At 39.0% G+C, this 21,604-nt stretch overlaps 1 protein-coding gene across 1 annotated transcript in view; it reads right to left on the minus strand.

The window, feature by feature from the left end:
- The window catches only part of KCNB2 (potassium voltage-gated channel subfamily B member 2), a 240,435-nt gene extending 220,000 nt beyond the window's left edge, over window positions 1-20,435 (minus strand). Inside the window, exon 1 of the mRNA XM_067553840.1 lies at window positions 19,857-20,435. Coding sequence (XP_067409941.1) covers window positions 19,857-20,435 — 579 coding nt within the window. The remainder of the gene's footprint in view (window positions 1-19,856) is intronic.
- Between the last annotated feature and the right edge of the window lie 1,169 nt (window positions 20,436-21,604).

Raw genomic sequence — 21,604 nt, forward strand, 5'->3', positions numbered from 1 at the left:
TGCATTGGGGGAGCAGGCTCCACCATCACAGGGAAACTAGATGCCTTTCTGGACTATATGCTTTAGTCAAACACAAGTTACTGGACATTATACAGGGGGAACTGTGTGAAATTCTCTGGCCTGTGATATACAGTAGGTCAGACTAGATCAGTGTTTCTTAACCTGGGGTTTTAGAGGGGTCGCAAGTGCAGAGCTGGTATTGGGGGTGGCAAGAAAGGCAATTGCCTGGAGCCACAGGGGTGCCATGAAACTAAGTTACATGCCTCAGCCCCGTGGGGGAGGGACTCAGGCTTCAGGGGTACAGTAGTTTGGAAAGGTTAAGAACCACTGGACTAGATATTGTAATGGTCCCTTCCGGCCTTAAAAATCCATGAAAATTATTAGAGAGACAAGGGGGGTGAAGTAATATTTTTTTATTGGACCAACTTCTGTTGGTGACAAAAACAAGCTTTTGAGCTACACAAAGCTCTTCCTCTGGTCTGGGAAGGTACTCTGTGTCACAGCTAAATACAAGCTCGAACAGATAGCTGAGCATAAGTAGTTAGCATATATTCTAAGGAGCCACTCAAGGTGAAGTGGCCCTTTAGCACTCCTGTACTCATAGTACAAAAAAAGGGGTTAACGGGTTACAGATTGTTGTAATAAGGCCTAACTCCAGTGTCTTTCTTTGATCCATGATTTTTAGTATCTAGCAAAATTATGAATTTAAGGTCTCAGACTCATCTTTTGAAAGTGTTGTGCAGGTTTCCTTTGAGGATAAGGACTGTATTGGACAGTTATATAGTGATTTCTTTGTGAAAAGTGTTCACCCTCAGGTGATATGCTGTTATTGTCTTTCATCATTTTCCTTTTTGAGTTCATTCAACAGCATAGTGATTGTCTGGTTTCACCCACATAGTGTTGTTGAAGCATTTGGCACACTGGATGAGGTACACCATATGTTGTGACAAGCATGTGTAGGATCCATGGATCTTGAAAGGTGTGTTGTGAGGTTTGTTGATTATTGTAGCAGTGGAGATATGCCTGCAGATTTTGCATCTGTTGTTCCGGAAGGGTCTGGTGCCACTTTGAATTGGTATGTCATAGTCTGTGGGGAGCTTGCTTCTGATGATGAGCTTGGCGAAGTTGGGGGGTTGTTTGAAGGCCAGAAGAGGGGGTTTGGGAAAGATTTCTTTCAGGAGGGAGTCCCCATCAAATATGGGTTGTAGTTGTTTGATGATACCCCATATGGGATCCAGTGTGGGGTGGTAGGTGACAAGTAGGAGTTTGCAGTCAAAGGGGATTTTGTTTCTGTATTGAAGCAGGTTCTGTCGGGGTATTTGATGGGGGGCCATAGCTACAACACAGCATTCATGAAAATTAACTACAGTTTCCTGACTCCAACCAGAAAAGAACTGAAGCATATGTTTTATTTTAATACTTCCATGGGACTATTCTTGTGTCTACATGCTTAAGTGCTTTGCTGGATCGGGACCCCTAGCATAACCTCTGCTTTTTGTGAGGCCATACAGATCCACATACTCTCCAATTTTTTCCCTTAAACACATATTCTTTATCTTTTCATTAGATAAATTTATTATTTTACTGATGCTTCTGTAATTAATAACCCTAATACTTTGCACTTCCACGTTCAAAGCACTTTACCAACAGTAAATAATTAGCCCTATAATGCTCTTGTATGGTAAATATTATTAGCCCAATGTTACTGATGGGGAAAATGAGGCACAAAGGTGTTAGTTAAATAGCTTGCCAAAGGCCATACATAAAGCCAGTAGCAGAATGAGGATTGGAACTCAGGCCTCTTGACTAACTGCTACCACACAAACACAATCTTCTCAACTGCATTTTTCATCCTGCTATAGGAACCTAACCTTTCCCCTGTAGTCTCAGTTGGAGTAGAACTCTGTCACGCACTAATAATTTGTCTCCTATTACCTTCCTCTCATTTGCTGCCAGAGCACCCAGAGACTTATCTGTCTCTCATATTCGACCTCGTACTCCTCATCAACTCCAGGGGAATTCATTCCTGCAGAGATGCTTTCATTGCAATTCTTGCCAATGTAATATAAACCCTCCAGTTTAGGGATCATTCAACTCCATCTGATGACCTGAAAGTTTTGATCCATTTTTGGCTGCATAAGTCTGTGCTTTCATGAGTCAACTGATTCAGAACTGTTCAAATTATTATGGGACGTACTGTGCTTCTGAAACTAAGGGAAGTTGGCCGCACGGAATATCAACTCTTTCAACTTGCCTAAACTACATTCAAAGAGTACTCAGGCAGCAGGCTCTCAGAGAAGTTATTTAATAATAGTTTTACTGAACAAAAGGAGTTTTCCAGTGAAAAGAGCAGGAAGGAACTAAGAGTCCATGACTATGAGTAAAATATTTTAAAAATAAAATGCAGACCTATCTGTAGACAGCTTTAATATTTAATCTCCATTTCTGGCTTTCCTTCTTTTTACCTCCAAATGTTTTTTTAATAAAATTTTCACTCACTTTCCTAATAATATATTACTGAAGGAATTTGATCGAGGCAAAATGGTTACTATAATGGACAGCAACTAAATTAAGCAAGTATAGTGTAATCTATAGCATTTTCTTTTAAACAATAACCTTGGGCTGGACAAATGCGGTCAGTAAACTATGTGGCCAAGACACATGCACGCATGTGCACCCCTCCCCCCTAACACCCGCCCATACATGGTTGTTGGGTTTAGTGTGTGGGTGCTGGGTGGTGTTGGTGGCCTGTGGTACAGAGGTGGTCAGACTAGATGAGCTGGTGATCCCTTCTGACCTTAAACTCCATAACCCAAAATATACAAAGTCTGCGATTTCCAAAACTACCTATGGGATTTGGATGCTCAATTCTCATTAAAATCAATTGGAACCTGGTGTCCAAATCTCTTAGGTATCTTTGAAACATTTCTGCCAAAATTATAAATGGAAACATAATTTAATTGGCTAAGGGCAGTGAGGATAAACTATGTCCAGATTATGTGTGAAATATGTAGGCCCCTGTTTGCTCAAATAGGAAGGATAGTCTAGTGCTTAGGGGGTTAGGTTAGGACTCAGGAGAGCTGGGGTCAATTACCTGTTCTGCTACAGACTCCTTGTGTGACTTTGGGCAAGCAACTTAGTCTCTGTGTGCCTCGCTTCCCCACCTGAAAAATGGGGATAATAGTACTACTTCACAGTGGTGCTATAAGCGTAAATTAGTTAAAGATTGTGAGGGGGTCAAATACTATAATAATGTATATTAGGATCAGGTGACCCTGTCCAAATCCCTCATTTCAGATCCAAAATAATGCTAAAAAAATCTGGTGTCTTGTCATGTTGAAAATCATTTAAATGAAAAATAAAGAATCATGACAGTAAAATTACAGAGGGAGTTATTTCGCTAAAGGAAGAGATCCTCAAATCATTGTAAGTTTCTTGCATGGATAATTTATTTGTGTCCCTCATTTGGGCTTTGTCACATTGAGAGGTATGGTGCAAATTCCCTCTCATATACATGCAAATCAGGCATCTGCATGTGTACATGGCCTAATAGGTACCTACCTGACCATGTGCAAATACCTGATGTGTGTATGCAAATTGGGTATTTATGCACATAACTCGGATTAGAGCAAACATATGTGTACAATTGTTTCCCTCTTATTCTGAATATCTGTGTTATAAAGTCTAGGGAAACATTGTTAAAGAATTCACAGGAGTAAGCTCACTCAGAAGTAGATTATATATGAGCCCTTTCTCATTGTTATTAAATAGCTGTCACTCTCCTGCTACCCTTTGCCAGAAGTAAAATGATGGCATATCGGAGAACTGTCACATCAGACCCTAATCAACTACCACCTTCCATTTAAACTCAGTACTCATTGCAACTTGAACCAAAAATCTGCTGATGATTTAGTAGATATATTCATTATTTAAAGTGTTCTGAATTTTAAAGGTCATTCATGTGACACAATGAGTTTTCCCTTTTCACTCAAAAGCATGTTTTGTTCGTGGCAGCCTTCATTTAAAGCTACTGTTAATAGCAATGTAGGATTAGGTGGAGGAAGAACCATTTTTACAAGAAGGAATTTAGTAGTACTTACTCTTCCCCTGTGAACTGTGTGTTTTGTTTTCAAGAAAATTCAACAGATTAGCAAAGCAATAGAGGGTTTTCATTTGTGGCACACAATACTTGCAAAGTATACATTGCTAAATGTAACCTTGAATTGATTCTTTTAAGGTTAAATAACTGCTGGGTAATTACCATAGCCTAGTTATACTTTGTAAATCCCAAAACACTTGGTAGAAAGATTTGAGCTATTCAGTGCATTGTGGTTTACCTTGAAAAGTAACCTAACCACTAACTTTGCAGTGTACCTGGATTAGTACCCATTGTACTAATTTACAAACTAGATCAGAATGGTTTGTGAACAATTTGCCTATTTCTTTCCACTGTGCGTTCTGAATCTACTTCAAGGGGGGGAACAAGAGAGAGAGAGAGTGAATACAATGTTTGAAAGTACTGTACTTTCATTAGTATAAGGGCCTTAGTTATAACCAAGGTATTATGAGGGCTTTAATATAATTGGGACCAAAGTAAGGTCGTTCTATATTGGATACAGTCTTATAAATGAGATCCTTGGAGACACAGAGGAGTAAACAAACACAGACAAAAATCCCCAATCTTTAATAACAAACAAAGAAATAGACGTGATCTGGAACCTGTGAGATTCTGAACAGAACATGACAGGATTCCGATTTGGAATTAAACAGGTTTATGGATCAGAAGTATTGATGACACAGGTACATACGTGATTATGATGTTGCAACTGAGGAAACAATGGAAAACATGGCCAATGGCATTTCCTTCTCAACAGCTAAAAGAAGCAACTCATGTTAGAAATTACATTTCTTTCCACTTCCATGCAGCATAAGAATGTGGCTACTGCTGTAATATCCCAAATCCATAGCATTCACAGATCATATTGAAAAATACCTCTGTTTCTGGGCAGTTCATGACACCGTGGATATTATACATCTAGCATTTTATTTGATTGCAACAATAAATGATAGTGATAGTGGTATGTTTGATCTTGTAACTTTCTGGAAAGTGTGCTGGAGCTCTGTCATTCCAACTCTGTTTAGGAAAAGCAATGGGACTCTTGCTTTCCTTGTCAAAGGAGATGTGGCATGTTTTAGTTCCAAAAACACAACTTTGATTAACTGAAGGACTTGTGGGAGAAAGTCTGCAGAACTGACATCCCCAAGCATCCAGGAGATGGAGAAACTACTCAAGGCTCTTGGCTTCCACCTCCAAGGTCAGTCCTCTCAGCAGCGAGGAGGTAGGGGAGCCTAGAAAGAGAGCTGGACAATATAGCCACCAACAGGCTTTATTTGCTAAATCCCCAATGTCATGTCAGGACTTCAGCATACTAAGACATCCAGTTACTTTCCCACTCTTGTCTCCTCCCTTTTCTTTGGTCTCTTCTTTGGCTCCACCCCTGCTGGCTCACTAACCTTGACTGTCCATTCCATTTTTCTGAAACCCCTATTATATGAAACAGTGCCAGGTCCTCAGCTAAATTCAGTGTTGGCAGGATTAGGTTTTTTGGTACAGGATGAAAAAATGGGTTCTACACTCAAACATAACTCATGCTATCCCAACCGACCTGTAATATGTCTGCAGATCTAGTTTAAAATGTCTTTGGTGTAGGGCAATTCAGATTGGACTTTCAGACACTGGCCAGTGTCCAGAGTGGACTGCAACTGAATTGCCCCAGAGAACGCTCCCAGGTACATAGCAGGAACACATCTGCAGCTGCACATCTTGAGAAGGTGCAGCATGCTGTTCCCTGTGAGGAAAGTCAGCAATACCGGGTGGTAGGAGAGGGCTGGCCCCAAACTCTATCTGCTTCTTACACCTTTCAGAGGGAATGGCACTACTAGCAGAGTCAGCCCACAAGGATACTTGATTCCTTATGCTTAGGGAAGTGCAAGGATTGAAACTGTGGTCAGCCTCTGTATGCAAGGCACAGTACCTTTTGGCATTCCCAGTGGGCACCATTGAGTGTGTCCACTACTACGTGTTTTGGGGGAGGGCAGAACACCCCTGTGCAGACACAGTCTGGCCCTTTATTTTACTTTTCTTTTTTATCCATTAACTCAGTTCCATTTTTTACAGTACTGTAAATCTGCTTTTACATAAATCGTGTTCCAAAATAGCACCCTTAAGCCCAGGAAATCTACCTTATCTGTAACAACTCACCAAACACGGAATACAAAAGCATTTGACATCATTGTATAAAAATGTATCAGGCTTTTTCATCCACTGAAAAATGTAACATTTTTCTCATGCACTGAATCAAATTTATAGCGATGCCCGCTTTAGTTAAAGGTCTGTCAACATTCCTGTTATAACCCCCATGGGAGGCTTAATTCAAAATCCCCTGTGGATTGGACTTTGCCACACAAGGTCTCAGCCTGGAGAAAGAACAACAACAATTTTAAAAAAGAAAAAATGTATTTCCCCTTAGACCTTCAGAAAACAGAGAAACACAGAGCTGTGGTTTTCGCAGCTGTGTATATACAATAGGGAAAGGAACATCACACCCCATATATATAGGCACAACAGGGACAATAAGGGCTGAAGAGGAAGCCTGTGCTAAAAATATCCTTACTTTCCCGGGCTTTAGTCAGGCCCTTCAGTGTAGCTTTAATGGTTTTTGTGCCAGTAAATGTATTTGCCTTCAAAGAAAAGCAGTTCTTCCCCTCCTTCCCTTTTTTTCCTGCTATGCATCTTTAATCAATAAATGCCACTAAATGAGAAGTCATTAATATGTAGATTGCTGTATGCAAATTGACTGTGACAGGGATTCCCAAGAAGCTATAGTTAGCTTATATCTCGGAAGAATTTTTCCCCTTAAAAGAATACTTTGCTTTGATTGTTCCAACCTAGTTTCTGATGTATAACATCAGATTTTTACATAATTAGAACATGTGCAGAGGTACTGAGTCCATGGATTTAATTCCTATCTTTCCTAAAAAGAAGGGAGGGGGAAAAAGCAGCAGAGAGAATTGTTGCTCTGCCTCCTGCTTGCAGTGACTGATGTGGAATCTCCTTCAGCTTGCATATTGCCTTTCAGCTTCATTGAACACTCAGAAGACATTTATGCCTGAACAGTGCAGTTTACAGATGCACAATCCCTTTCTAGAGAAGCCCTCGGGAGAATGCCTCTATAAAAGACTGGCAGCAAAATTTTTTTAGCAGTGATTGTGTTTTGTTAACCATTCCTTTGTCACAAGAGCTGTCTCTTCAGGCATCCAGGATTTTTTTTAAACAAGTTAACAAAGAATTAGATGCTTGTGATGATGCTGGGGTTACATTTATTATAAATGCTAACGTTACATTTAATATGACTCCAATATTGCCAAAGGTATGTACCAGATACATTATCAGGAGCACCGTGCAATTTTATGTTTTCAGTTCCAAACTCTAGAAACAAAATGTTGATTGTAAAATAATGACAAAATCAGCCTCAGAGGAAAGAAAAAATCCAGACTAGCTATCTCTTCAAAGGGATGGATTTGTTAGTAAGCAAAAAGGAGAGAGAGATTTAAGGCAGTTTATCTTCCACACAGTTGTCATTATTATCAGTGATGTAACATTATAATATGAATTGTAATGTCACAATATCAATGCTATAGTTAATATAGTGGAGCCCTTTCCATTCTGAACCCCTTCTATGCAGTTTATAGTAAGTTTATCTAAAAAATTCCTCTTGGTTTGAAATCTCTCATCTGTGCCAGTTAATCTAATCAAAAGAATATTTCTCTTGAACGTTTCTTTCATCAAAATCTACACGTACAAAATAACACAGGACAAACAGATTTTGTTCATTTTTACTAGATTCAGCCATGTAAGAACCAGATGGAAATTATTCAGCATCTCATGATTGCAGCAACTACAAAGTGCTTTGGGTTAATGGTCTGCATGTAGTATAGTGTCAAAAACATGTGTATCCACTTCTGCACTATACAGTACAATGTAACTGAGCATAATAAAATTCACAGTTCAGTAAGCAGCCATTGACTTCTGTTGAGGTAAATATAAAAACTGAGTGACTTGTGAGGTAAATTCTGACCAAGTGAATATTGACCAATATATACTTTGAGGAACTAAAAACACTTAGAAATATTATACATATTAACAAATTAAGCCCTCAACATTCCTGTTAGGGCAGTGTTACTACTCCTAGTGGCAGAACTGAAACACAGAATTTAAGTGATTTGAGCAAGATCACACACAGGGCTAGAACTAATTCTGATAAAAATTTTCCATTGAAACTGTTTTTTGGGGGGGTTTTTTTGTTTGTTTGTTTTGTTTGACGGAATGAACATCTTCAAGAAAAGTGTTTCCTTTCCATGGAAAATTTCATTTCTTTTGCTGAAAAACTGAGCATTTGAAAACTCATGTCCTCAAATTTTTCAATAAGCTCCCATAATGCACTGCTTCCTCTTATCAAGAGGGGAGACCATGTTTCATCAATGAAGATATAGTTCTACTAGGGAGTTCAGCCTATAGAGAAGAATGAGAGCATGAGACACCCAAACTACAACTTCCATGAGACCTACAGTAGCATTTTCTATCTGAATTAGTTTGGTTTTTGATTTTTCATCTAAAAGTCAACATTTTCTTTAGGGAAAAAAACCCATTTTCTGAGCAGCTATAACTATATCCCAGATCTATTCCTTCTAGTCCTATGCCTTAGCCACAAGACCATATTCACCAAGAAGTTAATACATATACTGTTAGAATGAAAGCATTCAAAACAGTCTCCATACCACCTCAATATAGGCCAATGCAGGTATTTTTCTTTGAAACCATTTTTTTAAAAGGAAAATGAACTTAAAGATCCAGAAAAGGCTATATCCTTTACCCTTCAACTCTCTGCGGCCAGTGTTGATGAACTCTCACATGCATTCTGATCAGTTAGCTTTGTTTAACTTTATTCCAGATGTTGTAACATTAGCCTTTGGGGACATAAACAATAGAAATGTACTGACCTTTCGCACTATTTCTTGTCAAGAATGAATCAGGATTTGTCTTAGATTTTTAAGTATTTTTTATACAGCACACGGGCAGTATTGACCATACCATATAACCCTACATCCTGCTCTTAATAAAAACCCTCTTTCATCATTTGCTAAAGTGAATCCCTCTGAAGAAGTATTCTTCTCCTTTTAAAGAGGAGGCTTGCAGGTTTGAATTTTCAAAGTAACTCATCTAAATTGACTAAGCTCTAATCAAGTTCCTTCATCCAGCAGAACTGCTTGGCCTCAAGCCTTTTCGTATCTCTACTGAGTTATTCCTTAAAACACTCACTGAGGTGCTCTTATTAGCAGCTGAATACAATAACACTATAAAATAACATAATAACAGATTCACAGTTGCATAATGCATTGTAAAAAAATCCAGAGAGGCTTAAAGCATGAGATAAAAATTGTTAAAAGATAGAGCTGCTGAGCAAAATAGATGCTTGAAAATGGCAAGAAGAGAAGGAATTTATATTTGAAGAGTTTAAAATAGAGCAAGCAAAATGGCAAGTGATGCCATTGCATATAATTGCTGCTAGGACTTTACACACTTGTGGAAATGCTAGAAGTAGAAATAGAAAATGAGATCACTGTTGTTCCTGAAAACAAGTCTATGGCAAGTACTATATGCTCATCTACTTCTGTTCTCTTTAGTACACAGTTCTAATCTGCTGACTAACTACAGACTTCGTCTCTTAAATATAGACATTGTAAGCAAAGAATCATTGTACTCCAGCAAAACCATATATTTCACAAAACCAGAGCAGCTTTAGCACCCTAAGAATTTCCATTATTAAACACACAGAATGTGGAGATTACTATGCTCTGGAATGAAGATATCTGAAAATGAGATCAAGCCTTTGAAACATAAATTAAGAACAAAACTTCCTTTGATGTCTCATTCTGTTGCCATGTAAACATCTTCATTGATTTAAAGAACTTTGATAAGAAGCGATTCATTTAGATTTGGGATTGTCCCAGGAGTTATCTAAAAATTTCACCTGGGATGATATTACAATAAGCAAAGTAAAGTTGAATTGAGCACTGTACAATGCAAGGAATGTCACCACCCCTCTCATCCAGGGGGCATCCTGCAAGTGACTGACGATATCCGGAGCTGTATTACTATTACTTGGCTGCCCTTGGGATAGTTCTGGCATGTGCTATACCTAAGCTATTTTAAGCAGTATCCAACCCTTGTGGTTGCATCAGGAGGGACTCAATGAAAGATGAGTGAAAACTTATGAGTGAAGCTTAGGTGACAACATCCTCCAGTGTCCTGCAGTGAAATTCACTGCCACCTTGGGGAAAAACTGATTTCTAAGAGCCATTCTGTGAATAACTTTGCAGCTATTGGACTGTTAGTTAATTTACTTAGAGGATAGAGCAGAAAATCTGTTAGGTAAACCAAGCATGTTTTAGTATTAGTCGAGTGGAGTGGGAGGTTTCAGGTGTGAGTCTAGTGGAGTGCAAAATGTGCCCTTTGACAAGCACTATGCATTACACATGAACCTGAGCCACAAAGTTTGGATTCAGATCAGCCCAAACATAACAACAGGGAAGCAAGGGCCACCCCATAATTCCGATCCAAACTTCCTTCAATCTTGGGGTATTCAGATCCAGTTTTCTGGTTCAGGCCCATCTCTAAACTTTGGAATAAAATATACCAATAAAATATAAATATGATGATTGTCAATAATAAGTAGCTGAAATTTGACAAGAAATCAAACAGGATTTGGAGCAGTATGTCCCCAAAGTAACCCACTGACATGGCCGTCTACTCTTTTCCCCCTATGTTCTCAGTATTTATATGCAACTTTGCTAGGCCTCTGATAGATACATAATACTGCATTGGTGTGAATATAAACAAAAGCTTCTTTGCCAAAAGTATTATTCTGACAAATAAGTTTGTCTGGTAGGGTCCCTAAGCACATGTGGACTATCTATAATCAGGACCTCTGCCAGTCCCTAAAATGATTCCTGCTTATTGTGTACAACTGGTTTTCAGTAGAATCACACTGATTTACACCAGCTGAGAATCGTCCCATGTGATTTTCACATTTATGGACCACAATTACCAGAATTACCAATGCATATGAGAAATAGATTGTGGTCTCCACTCACAGATGTAGCTCTTTCTGGGATGCTATTTTGCTTCCAAAGGCATTTTAAAACAATGATGCAAGTCTCACATGCCTGCCCTCAAATATTATGGACAGGTGAGTGCTTCCAAAAGGTAGTAGGGCTCAGCCATAGGCATCATTCACATCAAAAAAGAAAAGCACTTGTGAGTCCAATGCATTTGAGGACAAATGTCATTTTCTCGCTGGAATAAGCAACATACAGGAACCTCTTTAGCTGCATAGTTATTTGGAGCCATGTACCCTCTTGTGCTGTAACCCATCTTACACACAAATCAGAGAGTCAAATGCAAAGGTCAATACTCAAGGATATCATATGGATTTGTTATGCTCTGAACCCCAAAACTACAAGTAGAATACATTCATCCACTTACTCTGTGTAGTTCTTCATCCGTGACAGATGTAGTATTGATAATCTTCAATTAAAATATCACCTTCATATAATTCAGTGCTATTTGTTAATATAAATCTTAATGTTACTTAACTGTTTCCAAACATCATGCATGAGAGAACATAACACAATGACAACTGCTTACAAAAATATGCCAGGGGACTGCAGGGTTTTCAGGCATTTGACCTTCCTCTTAGTGAAGTGAAAAGCACAGAACTCTGTTTTTTCCAGCGAGGCATGACAGAACTTAGCTAACATGTCACAGCTGAAAAGCCAATTTGTGATATGCCTTGGACTTGTCTGAGGAACATGCCATATTCTACAAAATGCCACAATCCTAACTAAAAAATAGTGTGATCCATATTTATAAGGTACAGAGCACTGCTGGGTTATATGTAATTTGTCATTACAACTGTCAGAAATAGAAAAGAAGGATGGCGGCAAAGCAAACAATATTGGGCTAAATCTTGCCCTTAACAGAGGTGGCTAGTATGGAGTAAGTGTCTTGCTCTTTTATGAAATCAGCACAAGAGGAGTCCTGCTTTATGAAATAAGCTGCTTCAATGTGGACTACTCCAAGTGGTGAATCAGTGTAATCCACAGTGCCATAGATCCTAATCCTTATGCACGTCACTGCATTACAGAAAACTCCTGTCTGCCTGTCTGAATGGTGAGAGAAAAAGCTCCCAAGGCACTTCCCCCAAGCTCTGCCTCGTACAGGAAAATATCACCAGTCAAAGTTTAACCCAAACTATGTAGAACAGATGAACCTGTTCCCTTTATTCTAGATATTCATATTTTCTAATAAAATTCACAATCAACCCTTTACATATTCCTGTCCAGCAGAAATGTGGCTTTCTTGTCAGTGGGCTAATAAAACAGGGACTGGAGAATCAATTAAATCAGTTTTCATTGCTCATGATATGAAAGATCCTTTTCTACTGCACATTTAATGAATGGGGATATTTCCTCGTGTGGCTGTTTGAAGTCAGTGATAGATTGTCTGGATTTGGCTCACTGTAACTCTACCCTAGAATAGCTTTCATACTCGAAGTGTCAGGGTTACTAAAAATTAACTGTTGATACCGAACAGGTTTCTTTCAAAGGACATTATATTTGTGTTATTCCAATATCAGCAGTTAGCAAATTATGTGTTTCAGAAAGAGCTTATTGTACCAAGGACAACATCACCCAAGCTGAAGGAAGCCTTGTATAACTCAAGGTATTAAAACTCCTCAAGAGCAGGACAGGTCAAATAGTAGGCCCATTTTTTCTTGATATTTATGGTATTCAAAAATGCTGAATCATTAGTTACATGATACTTCACGTGCAAAGTTCAGGGTAAATAATCTTTTAATGACCAACTCAGTAGTCAGCATACACAAGCTTTTAAAACAAAATCAATTAACTACTACCAGTCCATTGTGTTCTTTGATATGATATATATTGGCAAAGCAATCAACTCACTTAGCTTTCAAGACATTGAAATACTTTAGCTATTAAATTTTAATGACAAGGATAAAATATAATCTCTTTGTTTATTGGCTGCCATTAAAGGTTTGCACAGAAAATGAGATTTGCTTATAAGTGAAGATGGAAAAGGTCCTGATTGAAATGAACGATTGACTAGTGGTAAAATGCTATAACCCAGGACATCTATCTTATCTTTCAAACAATTGTGGATCTGTTTTGCCATAACTTCATTTTTGGAAGTATTGTGTCTTAAAGGCCGTGGTACTGGGAATGAGGACAAGAACATAACATTACCAGTGCATTCAGATAAAGGCATTGGGGCTGATTCTGTAGCCACTACATGAAAGAATTCCTAATTAACTAAGTGGGAATTGGAGGTCAGTAGTACTATCAGCAATAAAACCTGTTATTAAAACACCTACTTTTAACACAAGATGGCATGTTTTGAGGTAAGCAAACTCTTGTGAAAACACAGGAATAAACATTAACATAGAAGAGTGCCTATCCCTTTAAGAAAGAGGAAGAACCTCATTTCCTTGTCTTCTTCATCTTAGGTCTGTAATTAGGGCATGGCTACACAGGGTGGCTCTGTCAGCACTGCAGCCATCAATGCAGTTGCATCGATTGAGCGGGTCTGGTGAAGACATGCTCAGTTGATTCTTGAGTGCTTCTCCTGTTGACTTGAGTACTCCACCAGAATGTGAAGCATAAGCTATGTTTTCGACCAGAAAGCATCTCCTGTTGACATAGCTTAGTGAAGACAGTGTGGCTACTTGATGCAAGGTATGTCGACATCAATTACATTGCTTACCTAACATAATTGATGTACCTTGCATCAATGGAGCCACACAGTGTAGACCAGGCCTTAGACAAGAGAGCACACAGGAATAATAGAGCACTTGAGAACAGGGGGGCAAAAATAGCTTTAATATAAGCTGTTGTGGATATTGCATTAGCGTTATTAGGGTAACCAGGCTGAGCTACAGTGTTATACACACTAGACCTAAAATAAAGACAAAAGAAGCAAGATATTTTGTCTGGACTGATAACTCAAGATGTAAATGTAAAGAAATGTATCTTCTTCCATTCTCATGATATCTCTGACATTTCCAATAGAAATATCTGTTTGATAATACTTTTCTTGCATAATAACTCTCCTTTGCACTGTGTACAACCAGCTAGGCAGCTGCTTGTGATTTAACAGGCATATATTATTCATTCTTCAACTTTGCACTGTGAAAATCAATGGTGCAGCATTACTGTGGCTTGGCCACTGAGCGAACACTATGCTTGGCATCCAAGCAGTTAATTTATGACTTGCAAAGGAATTTGTATAAATGTTTTATAGGACATCCACTTTCATTACAAAGACATGGAAAATTAATGGGTGTGATTCTCCCATAGTGCCTGATCAAAAGCCCATTGAATTCAATGTAAAGATTCCCATTAATTTCATAGGCTTTGGATCAGACCCATAGAGATTTTATGATGTTTGATAACTGGCAAAAAAAAAACACCCAAAAAGCCAAATTGAATCCTTTGTGTTTATACAACTCTGTGTGTGGATTCAACAACAATCTGTTCATGTCAACTGCTAAGGTGCAATGAAGTATCTGAATGACGATACAGATATTTGCAGATTAAATGAGTATAGTATTCTTTTTCATATTTCTTTGAAAGATAGCAAAGTAACAGTATGCTTTAGGTTTATGCTAAATGATGATATTTCCATATGTTGTTTTTGATTTTCCATTCTAAAAATCCCTTCATTATTTCCCTTACAAAGAGAAACTTCACCTCTGAACCAGAAGGCAAACAAGCTGTTCTTTGCAAAGCTGACACCAGTGGTGTTCAGACTGGCTGGCAGACAATGTCGTAGGAGAGGTTGAACTAGCCCCTCTTCCCTGGGAATTCAGCATGTCATCTAAATCACATGTCCAGTCTCCTCTAGCCTGGGGGCTTGGATCCTAAACACATAGCTAGATAGCAATGCAACATGCTGTTGTAGTAATACCGGGTCAGCAAATTCAACCGTTTTTCTGTTTTTCTTCTACAGAGGGAATGAGTTTATCTAGTACAACTTCATGCCTCTTGTTTTAGGATAAACTAATAATTTTCTGCATGAACATGTAATTACATTTTTAAAACAAAGAGCTGAAATTTTAATTTTGCACACCATATATGCACATTAGATGAGGATCATGCCATATATCCTAATACGGTATCCAGTCAACAACATATTGTATTAAAGCACATAATGTGTACCAATTTCATTATGTCGTGGTTTATATGAGACTACTTTTTCATTTGCTAATGTTTCATAGAGTCATAGATTCCAAAGCCATTTTGATCATTTAGTCTGACATCCTGTATTACACAGGCCAGAAAATTCCCCAAAATAATTCCTAGCGCAGACCTTTTAGAAAAACATCCAATCATAGAAATGAATCATAGAATCATAGAAATGTAGGACTAGAAGGGACCTCAATATGTCATCTAGTCCAGTCCCCTGAACTAAGGGCTAAATATTAAGACCATGTCTAACCTGTTCTTAAAATCCTCCAATGTTGGAGATTCCAAAACATCCCTTGGACAATCTTGATTTAAAAATTTTCAGTGATGGAGAATCATAGAATCATAAAAGATTAGGGTTGAAAGGGACCTCAGGAGGTCATCTAGTCCAAACTCCTGCTCAGAAAAGGACAAACCTGAACTAAATCATCCCAGCCAGGGCTTTGTCAAGCTGGGCCTTAAAAACTTCTAAGGATGGAGATTCCACCAACTTCCTAGGTAACCCATTCCAGTGCTTCACCACCCTCCTAGTGAAAAACTTTTTCTTAATATCCAACATAGACCTCCCCTACTGCAACTTGAGACCATTGCTCCTAGTTCTGCCATCTACTACCACTGAAAACAGCCTAGTTCCATAATCCCTGGAACCCCCTTTCAGATTGTTAAAGGCTGCTATCAGATCCCCCCTCATTCTTCTCTTCTGCAGACTAAACAAGCCTAGTTCCCTCAGCCTCTCCTCATAAGTCAAGTGCTCCAGCCCCCTAATCATTTTTGTTGCCCTTTACTGGACTGTTTCCAATTTGTCCACATCTTTTCAGCAGTGGCAGGCCCAAAACTGGACACAGTATTCCAAATGTGGCCTCACCAGTGCCAAATAGAGAGGAATAATCACTTCCTCTATCTGCTGGCAATGCTCCTGCTAATTTAGCCCAATATGCCGTTAGCTTTCTTGGCAATAAGGGCATGCTGTTGACTCATATTCAGCTTCTTGTCCACTGTAAGCCACAGGTCCTTTTCTGCAGAACTGCTGCCTATCCAGTTGTTTCCCAGTCTGTAGCAGTGCATGGGATTCTTCCATCCTAAGCGCAGGACTCTGCACTTGTCCTTGTTGAACCTCATCAGATTTCTTTTGGTCCAATCACTCTGTATCCTATCCCTGCCCTCCAGACTGAGTATCTACCGCTCCCTCCAGTTTAGTGTCATTTGCAAACTTGCTGAGGGTGCAATCCACCCCATCCTCCAGATCATTAATGAAAATGTTGAACAAAACTAGCCCCAGCACCGACCCCTGGGGCACTCCACTTGTTACTGGCTGCCAACTAGACATCGAATCTACCAAGACCCTTGGTAAATTGTTCCAGTGGTTAATTACCTTCACTGTTAAAAATATATGCCTTATTTCCAGACTGAATTTGTCTAGCTTCAACTTCCACACATTGGATCGTGTTATACCTTTCTCTGTTCATCATGTAGCTACTTATGGACTCTAACCAAGTCACCCCCATAAACTTCTCTTTGTTAAGCTAAATAAATTGAGCTCCTTGAGTGAATCGCTATATGCCATCATTCTCGGGGATCTTCTCTGAATCCTCTCCATTAGGCGAGGCCCACTGAATTTCTGCTCTCATTTACATTATTCAACAACAACTTCCATGAGGTTGCCTGGGAGTAATTGATAGCAGATTTTGGCCCACTGAATATTCATACATAACGTACTGACTAGCTGAGGACAGTTGAAAGGAAACTTCAACTGTATAATATGCTTTAATTCAAGCTACCACCCAAGAATCACTTAAAAGGGGCAATAAGTCATACAGAAGGTAATTTGAATTAGGCAAACAGGCTTCACATAGCAGCATACAGACAAGCACAACATGAACTTCATTGCAGCAAAATAATATGTTCTGTGAGTTATGTTCAGCCAGATGAGGGGGAAACCAAGAGTTACAAAATAAACAAATATGAGCCCTATTATATAAAAACAATAAATAATCACCTTGATTTTCAAAACTTGCCTTGACTGGGTATTAATACTGTGAGTATTGCTTTTTACCTAAAGCCAACCCCTTCAAAATAGGCCAAACCAGTGGTAAAGTACAGTGACAATAAACACTTTTTTCAGGGTTTTCAGAAGTGCTGAGTGTTTGCCTAATGCTGCTCCCACTCAAGGCAGTGGGGGTTTTTGCTATGGAATTCAATGGGAGCAGAGTTAGGCTAATGCTGAGCTCTGATGAAAATCCCACCCCCTCTATGTACACACAATTATGTATACATTCTATGTACACACAATTAACCACCAAGTAAAAGAATGATCAAGATCAAAACTGAACAAAAGACATTCTAATAGACTAAAGAAAGAAATCGGGGTTTCACTTTTGCCATATTTCTCAGTATTATTCTCTTGAATTCTAATTTACAGTATATTTTGGCAGTCGTGTGACTCATGGGTATTAAGCACTACTGGTCATAGCCTCCTCTCCGACATGAGAAAACACAGAGGAGAAGCTACAAGAAAACATCCATGCCTTTTCCCCATCAAAACTATCCAGCTGATGGGAAGCATGAGGTAGCAGTGTAACATTGTTCTGGCAGAAGGCATGGCCAGTAAACCTCAGGTAAGCCAATGAGTCCAAACCCAGCATGCCTCAGTCATCATGTGTATAGCTGGTGTGGTTCCCTGGGGCTTTGACTCTCTCTCTCTGTCCCTACTACTGGCAGCAGTGCTGGCTCTGTTATTGTGCTGCCATTGTCTTTCCCCTCTACCAGAGCATTCCGATTTTTGGTGAAAAGGGGAAAGTCATAGAATCATAGGTATAGAAGGGACCATACGGGTCATCTAGTCTAACCCCCTGCCAAGGTGCAGGATTTGTTGTGTCTAAACCATCCAAGACAGATGGCTATGTAGCCTCATAGATCATTTAAGCGAAGTGCTTACTTAACAGTACTGCAAAGAAAATATGCAGTATTGAGGGACTGGTCCCTGACTCCAGCCCTATCCAGAACACTGCATAGCAGCTGTATCACAGAAGTGCAGCAGAAAGCCTGACGACAGCTATACCATGCCATTGGATCATAGTGTGTAGCAAGGATTCCTCAAGACCTTTTTGGCACAGCTTATGTCCATCTGCTTTCCTCTGGTCTTCCTAATGGAGAAGAATATATGGCCCAGAATATGTATCTCAGAAGTAGAAAATCCATGTGCATTTATTTTCTAAAACATTCTTTAGAATGCCCTCATTTTTCACTGTCAGCTGTTTACTCTAGTTACAGGTCTTTATATACCATGCCTTGACACTTGAAAGAAAATTTTATCCACACTCAGTCCTTGAGTCCTTGTCTACATCTGATTATACAGTCCATGGTGAAAAATTAAAACAAAAATTACTGTGCATTTTAAAGTGTCTAACTATTAAGAAATAATTATTAGTCAATTCATGGAAATGTTGCCACAGTTAACATTTGTATAAACTCTTCCATATTTTAATGTTATTAATATAGGGCTGACACCCTAATAACCCACAAGTGATATGGCAAAACATAGCCACAGTTAAGGAATACATGGTTATCTGTGTATTAAACATTTGTTTATAGTTTAAGTACTATTAATTTAGGGTCATATTTTGATGGTCTTGCTGGCATTGAGTAGTACCTTATGCCATGAATAGTCCCACTGAAGTCAATGGGATTCCTCAAGTGTTCTTTAGTGTAAATAAAAATATCAGAATCTGGCCCTTCTAGTCCAATCCTGCCTTCTTAACACAGGTAAACTTCTCTTTGATAATAGCATGACTTTTAACGACTTTGCCTGGGTAAAGCCAGCAGGACTGGGACATAGTCTAATGAAATAATCTGATTTCTTATCGCTGCATATTCTATCTATTCATGCAGAACTCATTTTGATTTCAAAGGCTTTTTAACAGATAATATTGCTGTGATCTTTGCCAAATACAAAGCAACCTGCTGGCTGCTGGTACCACTCTCCAACAATCAAACTGATGCCACTTATTAGATGTCCTTAATAAAGAAATCGGGAGACAGCCATTTAAAACCTATACATTGCCTCTAATGGAGACAGTACCCACACTAACACTCTGAAGTTGTAGAAAACATTTCTTTATAATCAAATAAAATGATTTTACAAGCAAGGAAGCTACTAATGTTTCATACTTACGGTGAAAGATTAGATATACATGCAGTATATCATTACATATGTGTGTTTGTGTTTATATAGGACAACTCAGAACTATATTTATAGCACTTCAGCCTGTTCCAAAGCAGACTGAAGTCAATGGGAATCTTTCCGTTGATTTCAGTAGGCTTTGGAGCAAACATTTTTTCACAAGATAAGATGTACTCTTGTTTTCTTTATATTAAACATTTTAGTGAAAGTTATTGATGCATTTCAGATACACAGGTCATATGCTTTTAATTTTCTAGTGCTTTTGTGTTAAGCATGTTGTTTACCCTACCTTTGCAGCCACTGATGAGTTGGGTTTCTCTAACAAGTCCCAGAGTTTCTTCCTTTTATCTGGGCAGCAAGTATTATCAAACTCTTCCCCTTCTCTCTCGCGCATTGTCTCTGCCTCTCTCCTCAATTCCTCATTCATTTGTTCTTTCTTTTGATGATACCTTGCCTGGCAGCAAGATTCTAAATATATTTCATCAATCCCCCAGTAATCAAGCTCTTGGCCAAAAGAGAGAGCACACATTTCTTCCATCATGTGTAGCTTCCCTGTCCTGTAGAAATTCAAAATGGAGGTGAAAGCCCCTGGATGTCGATCAAAGAAATATTCATTCTCATTCAGGTTATAGTCATCACATACTTCCAGCAAAGATTCATGGGTATTGCAGTCTCTGAGCTTTCCTAATCGAGTCCTTGGGAGTCTGTCCAAAGTCCTCCATAGCACTTCATGATTGAGCCCACCTACATTTATTTTAACTCTCCTGGAGCAAGCTTTGCTCCTAATGATCTCCACTGGTTCTGGTGGGAGGGAAATGGTGGACCTTGAAGACTTCCTGTTCATCCCTGGTGGAGCCTTCTCTGCCATTCTGAAATGGATGCAGCTATGAAGCCAAAGTCTTTACGAGAATGAGCTTGGAGAATACAAATATTCGGGTAAGATCCTCTTTAAATAGGTCTCTCCTTTCCTGGAGCTAGAAAAGAAAAAAGAATTGGAATCTTGCAACACACCTCGAATTTGCAACAACATTTTTCTTACATTACTATATATCTCCCTTTCTACACTCTCATAAGAATATAATGACAAGTTCAGTAATGTTGCACACTGAGAAGTAAAGCTGTTTTTGTGGTAATATTAGGAACAGTGTCTCAATTTCAATAGTTGGGATTACCAATTGTATTATCAGAGTTAGTCAGAAAAATTCCAGTGAAACATGTTTTCTGGGAATTTGCTGATTCACCTCACATCAAAATAATTTGTCGAGATGGTTATGATGGAGAGTTTCTGCCTGGTTTCCTGCTAGCTCACCCACCAAGCTGCTGGAGAATCCTGCCTTCCAGTGTCCATAGTTCTAGGGAATTCTGCCAGGCGGACTGGGTTCTGTGGCTCCATTCCCTTTCACAGAGCATTTTGAAATTTTGGGTATTGCTCTGAATTGGAACAAAGTCAAAATTTCAAAATATCAAAATCCTCCACAAAATGAAATTACCTTTCTCTGCACAGCTGTAGATATTATGTGATTTATTACCTTGCTTCATGGCCAAGTATTATCTCATTGACCAAGGAAGGGTTGTCATGTAACTAAAAATAGTTCAGCTCTGCTGCCATCACAACAGGTCAAGTTTTCTCATGTTGAAAACTACTGAATGATTTACAGATGTTGAACATCATCATATGAATCTGTTCTAGCCATTTACATTGTATTTTGGGTTGCATATTGAAGGAGCAGGCATATATATCACACTCTCCATCTCCTCAGAAACCCCTTCTTCTGCGCCACTTTGCCTACCTGTTAAATTGCTGCGGTAACATGATTCCCAAGGAATTACAGCAACCAGCATCTTCAGGTTTCTGATAATCCTCAAGCTCATCTTCATTCACTGCCTAGTGCTTCAGCATCCTTCATTAAGTGCAGCTGCCCTTCACCCCCAGTTGGAAATACCAATATCAAACAAGTAGTTCCCACATAATCTGATACAAGTCTCTCACAAAGAATAGTTCTCCCTAGGATCTCTTGCTCATTTACCAGACAGTGT

This window comes from Emydura macquarii, unplaced genomic scaffold (assembly GCF_026122565.2).
Source record: "Emydura macquarii macquarii isolate MOO-44397 ecotype Brisbane River unplaced genomic scaffold, CSIRO-AGI_Emac_v2 contig_1477, whole genome shotgun sequence".
In the NCBI taxonomy this organism is placed as follows: Eukaryota; Metazoa; Chordata; order Testudines; family Chelidae; genus Emydura; species Emydura macquarii.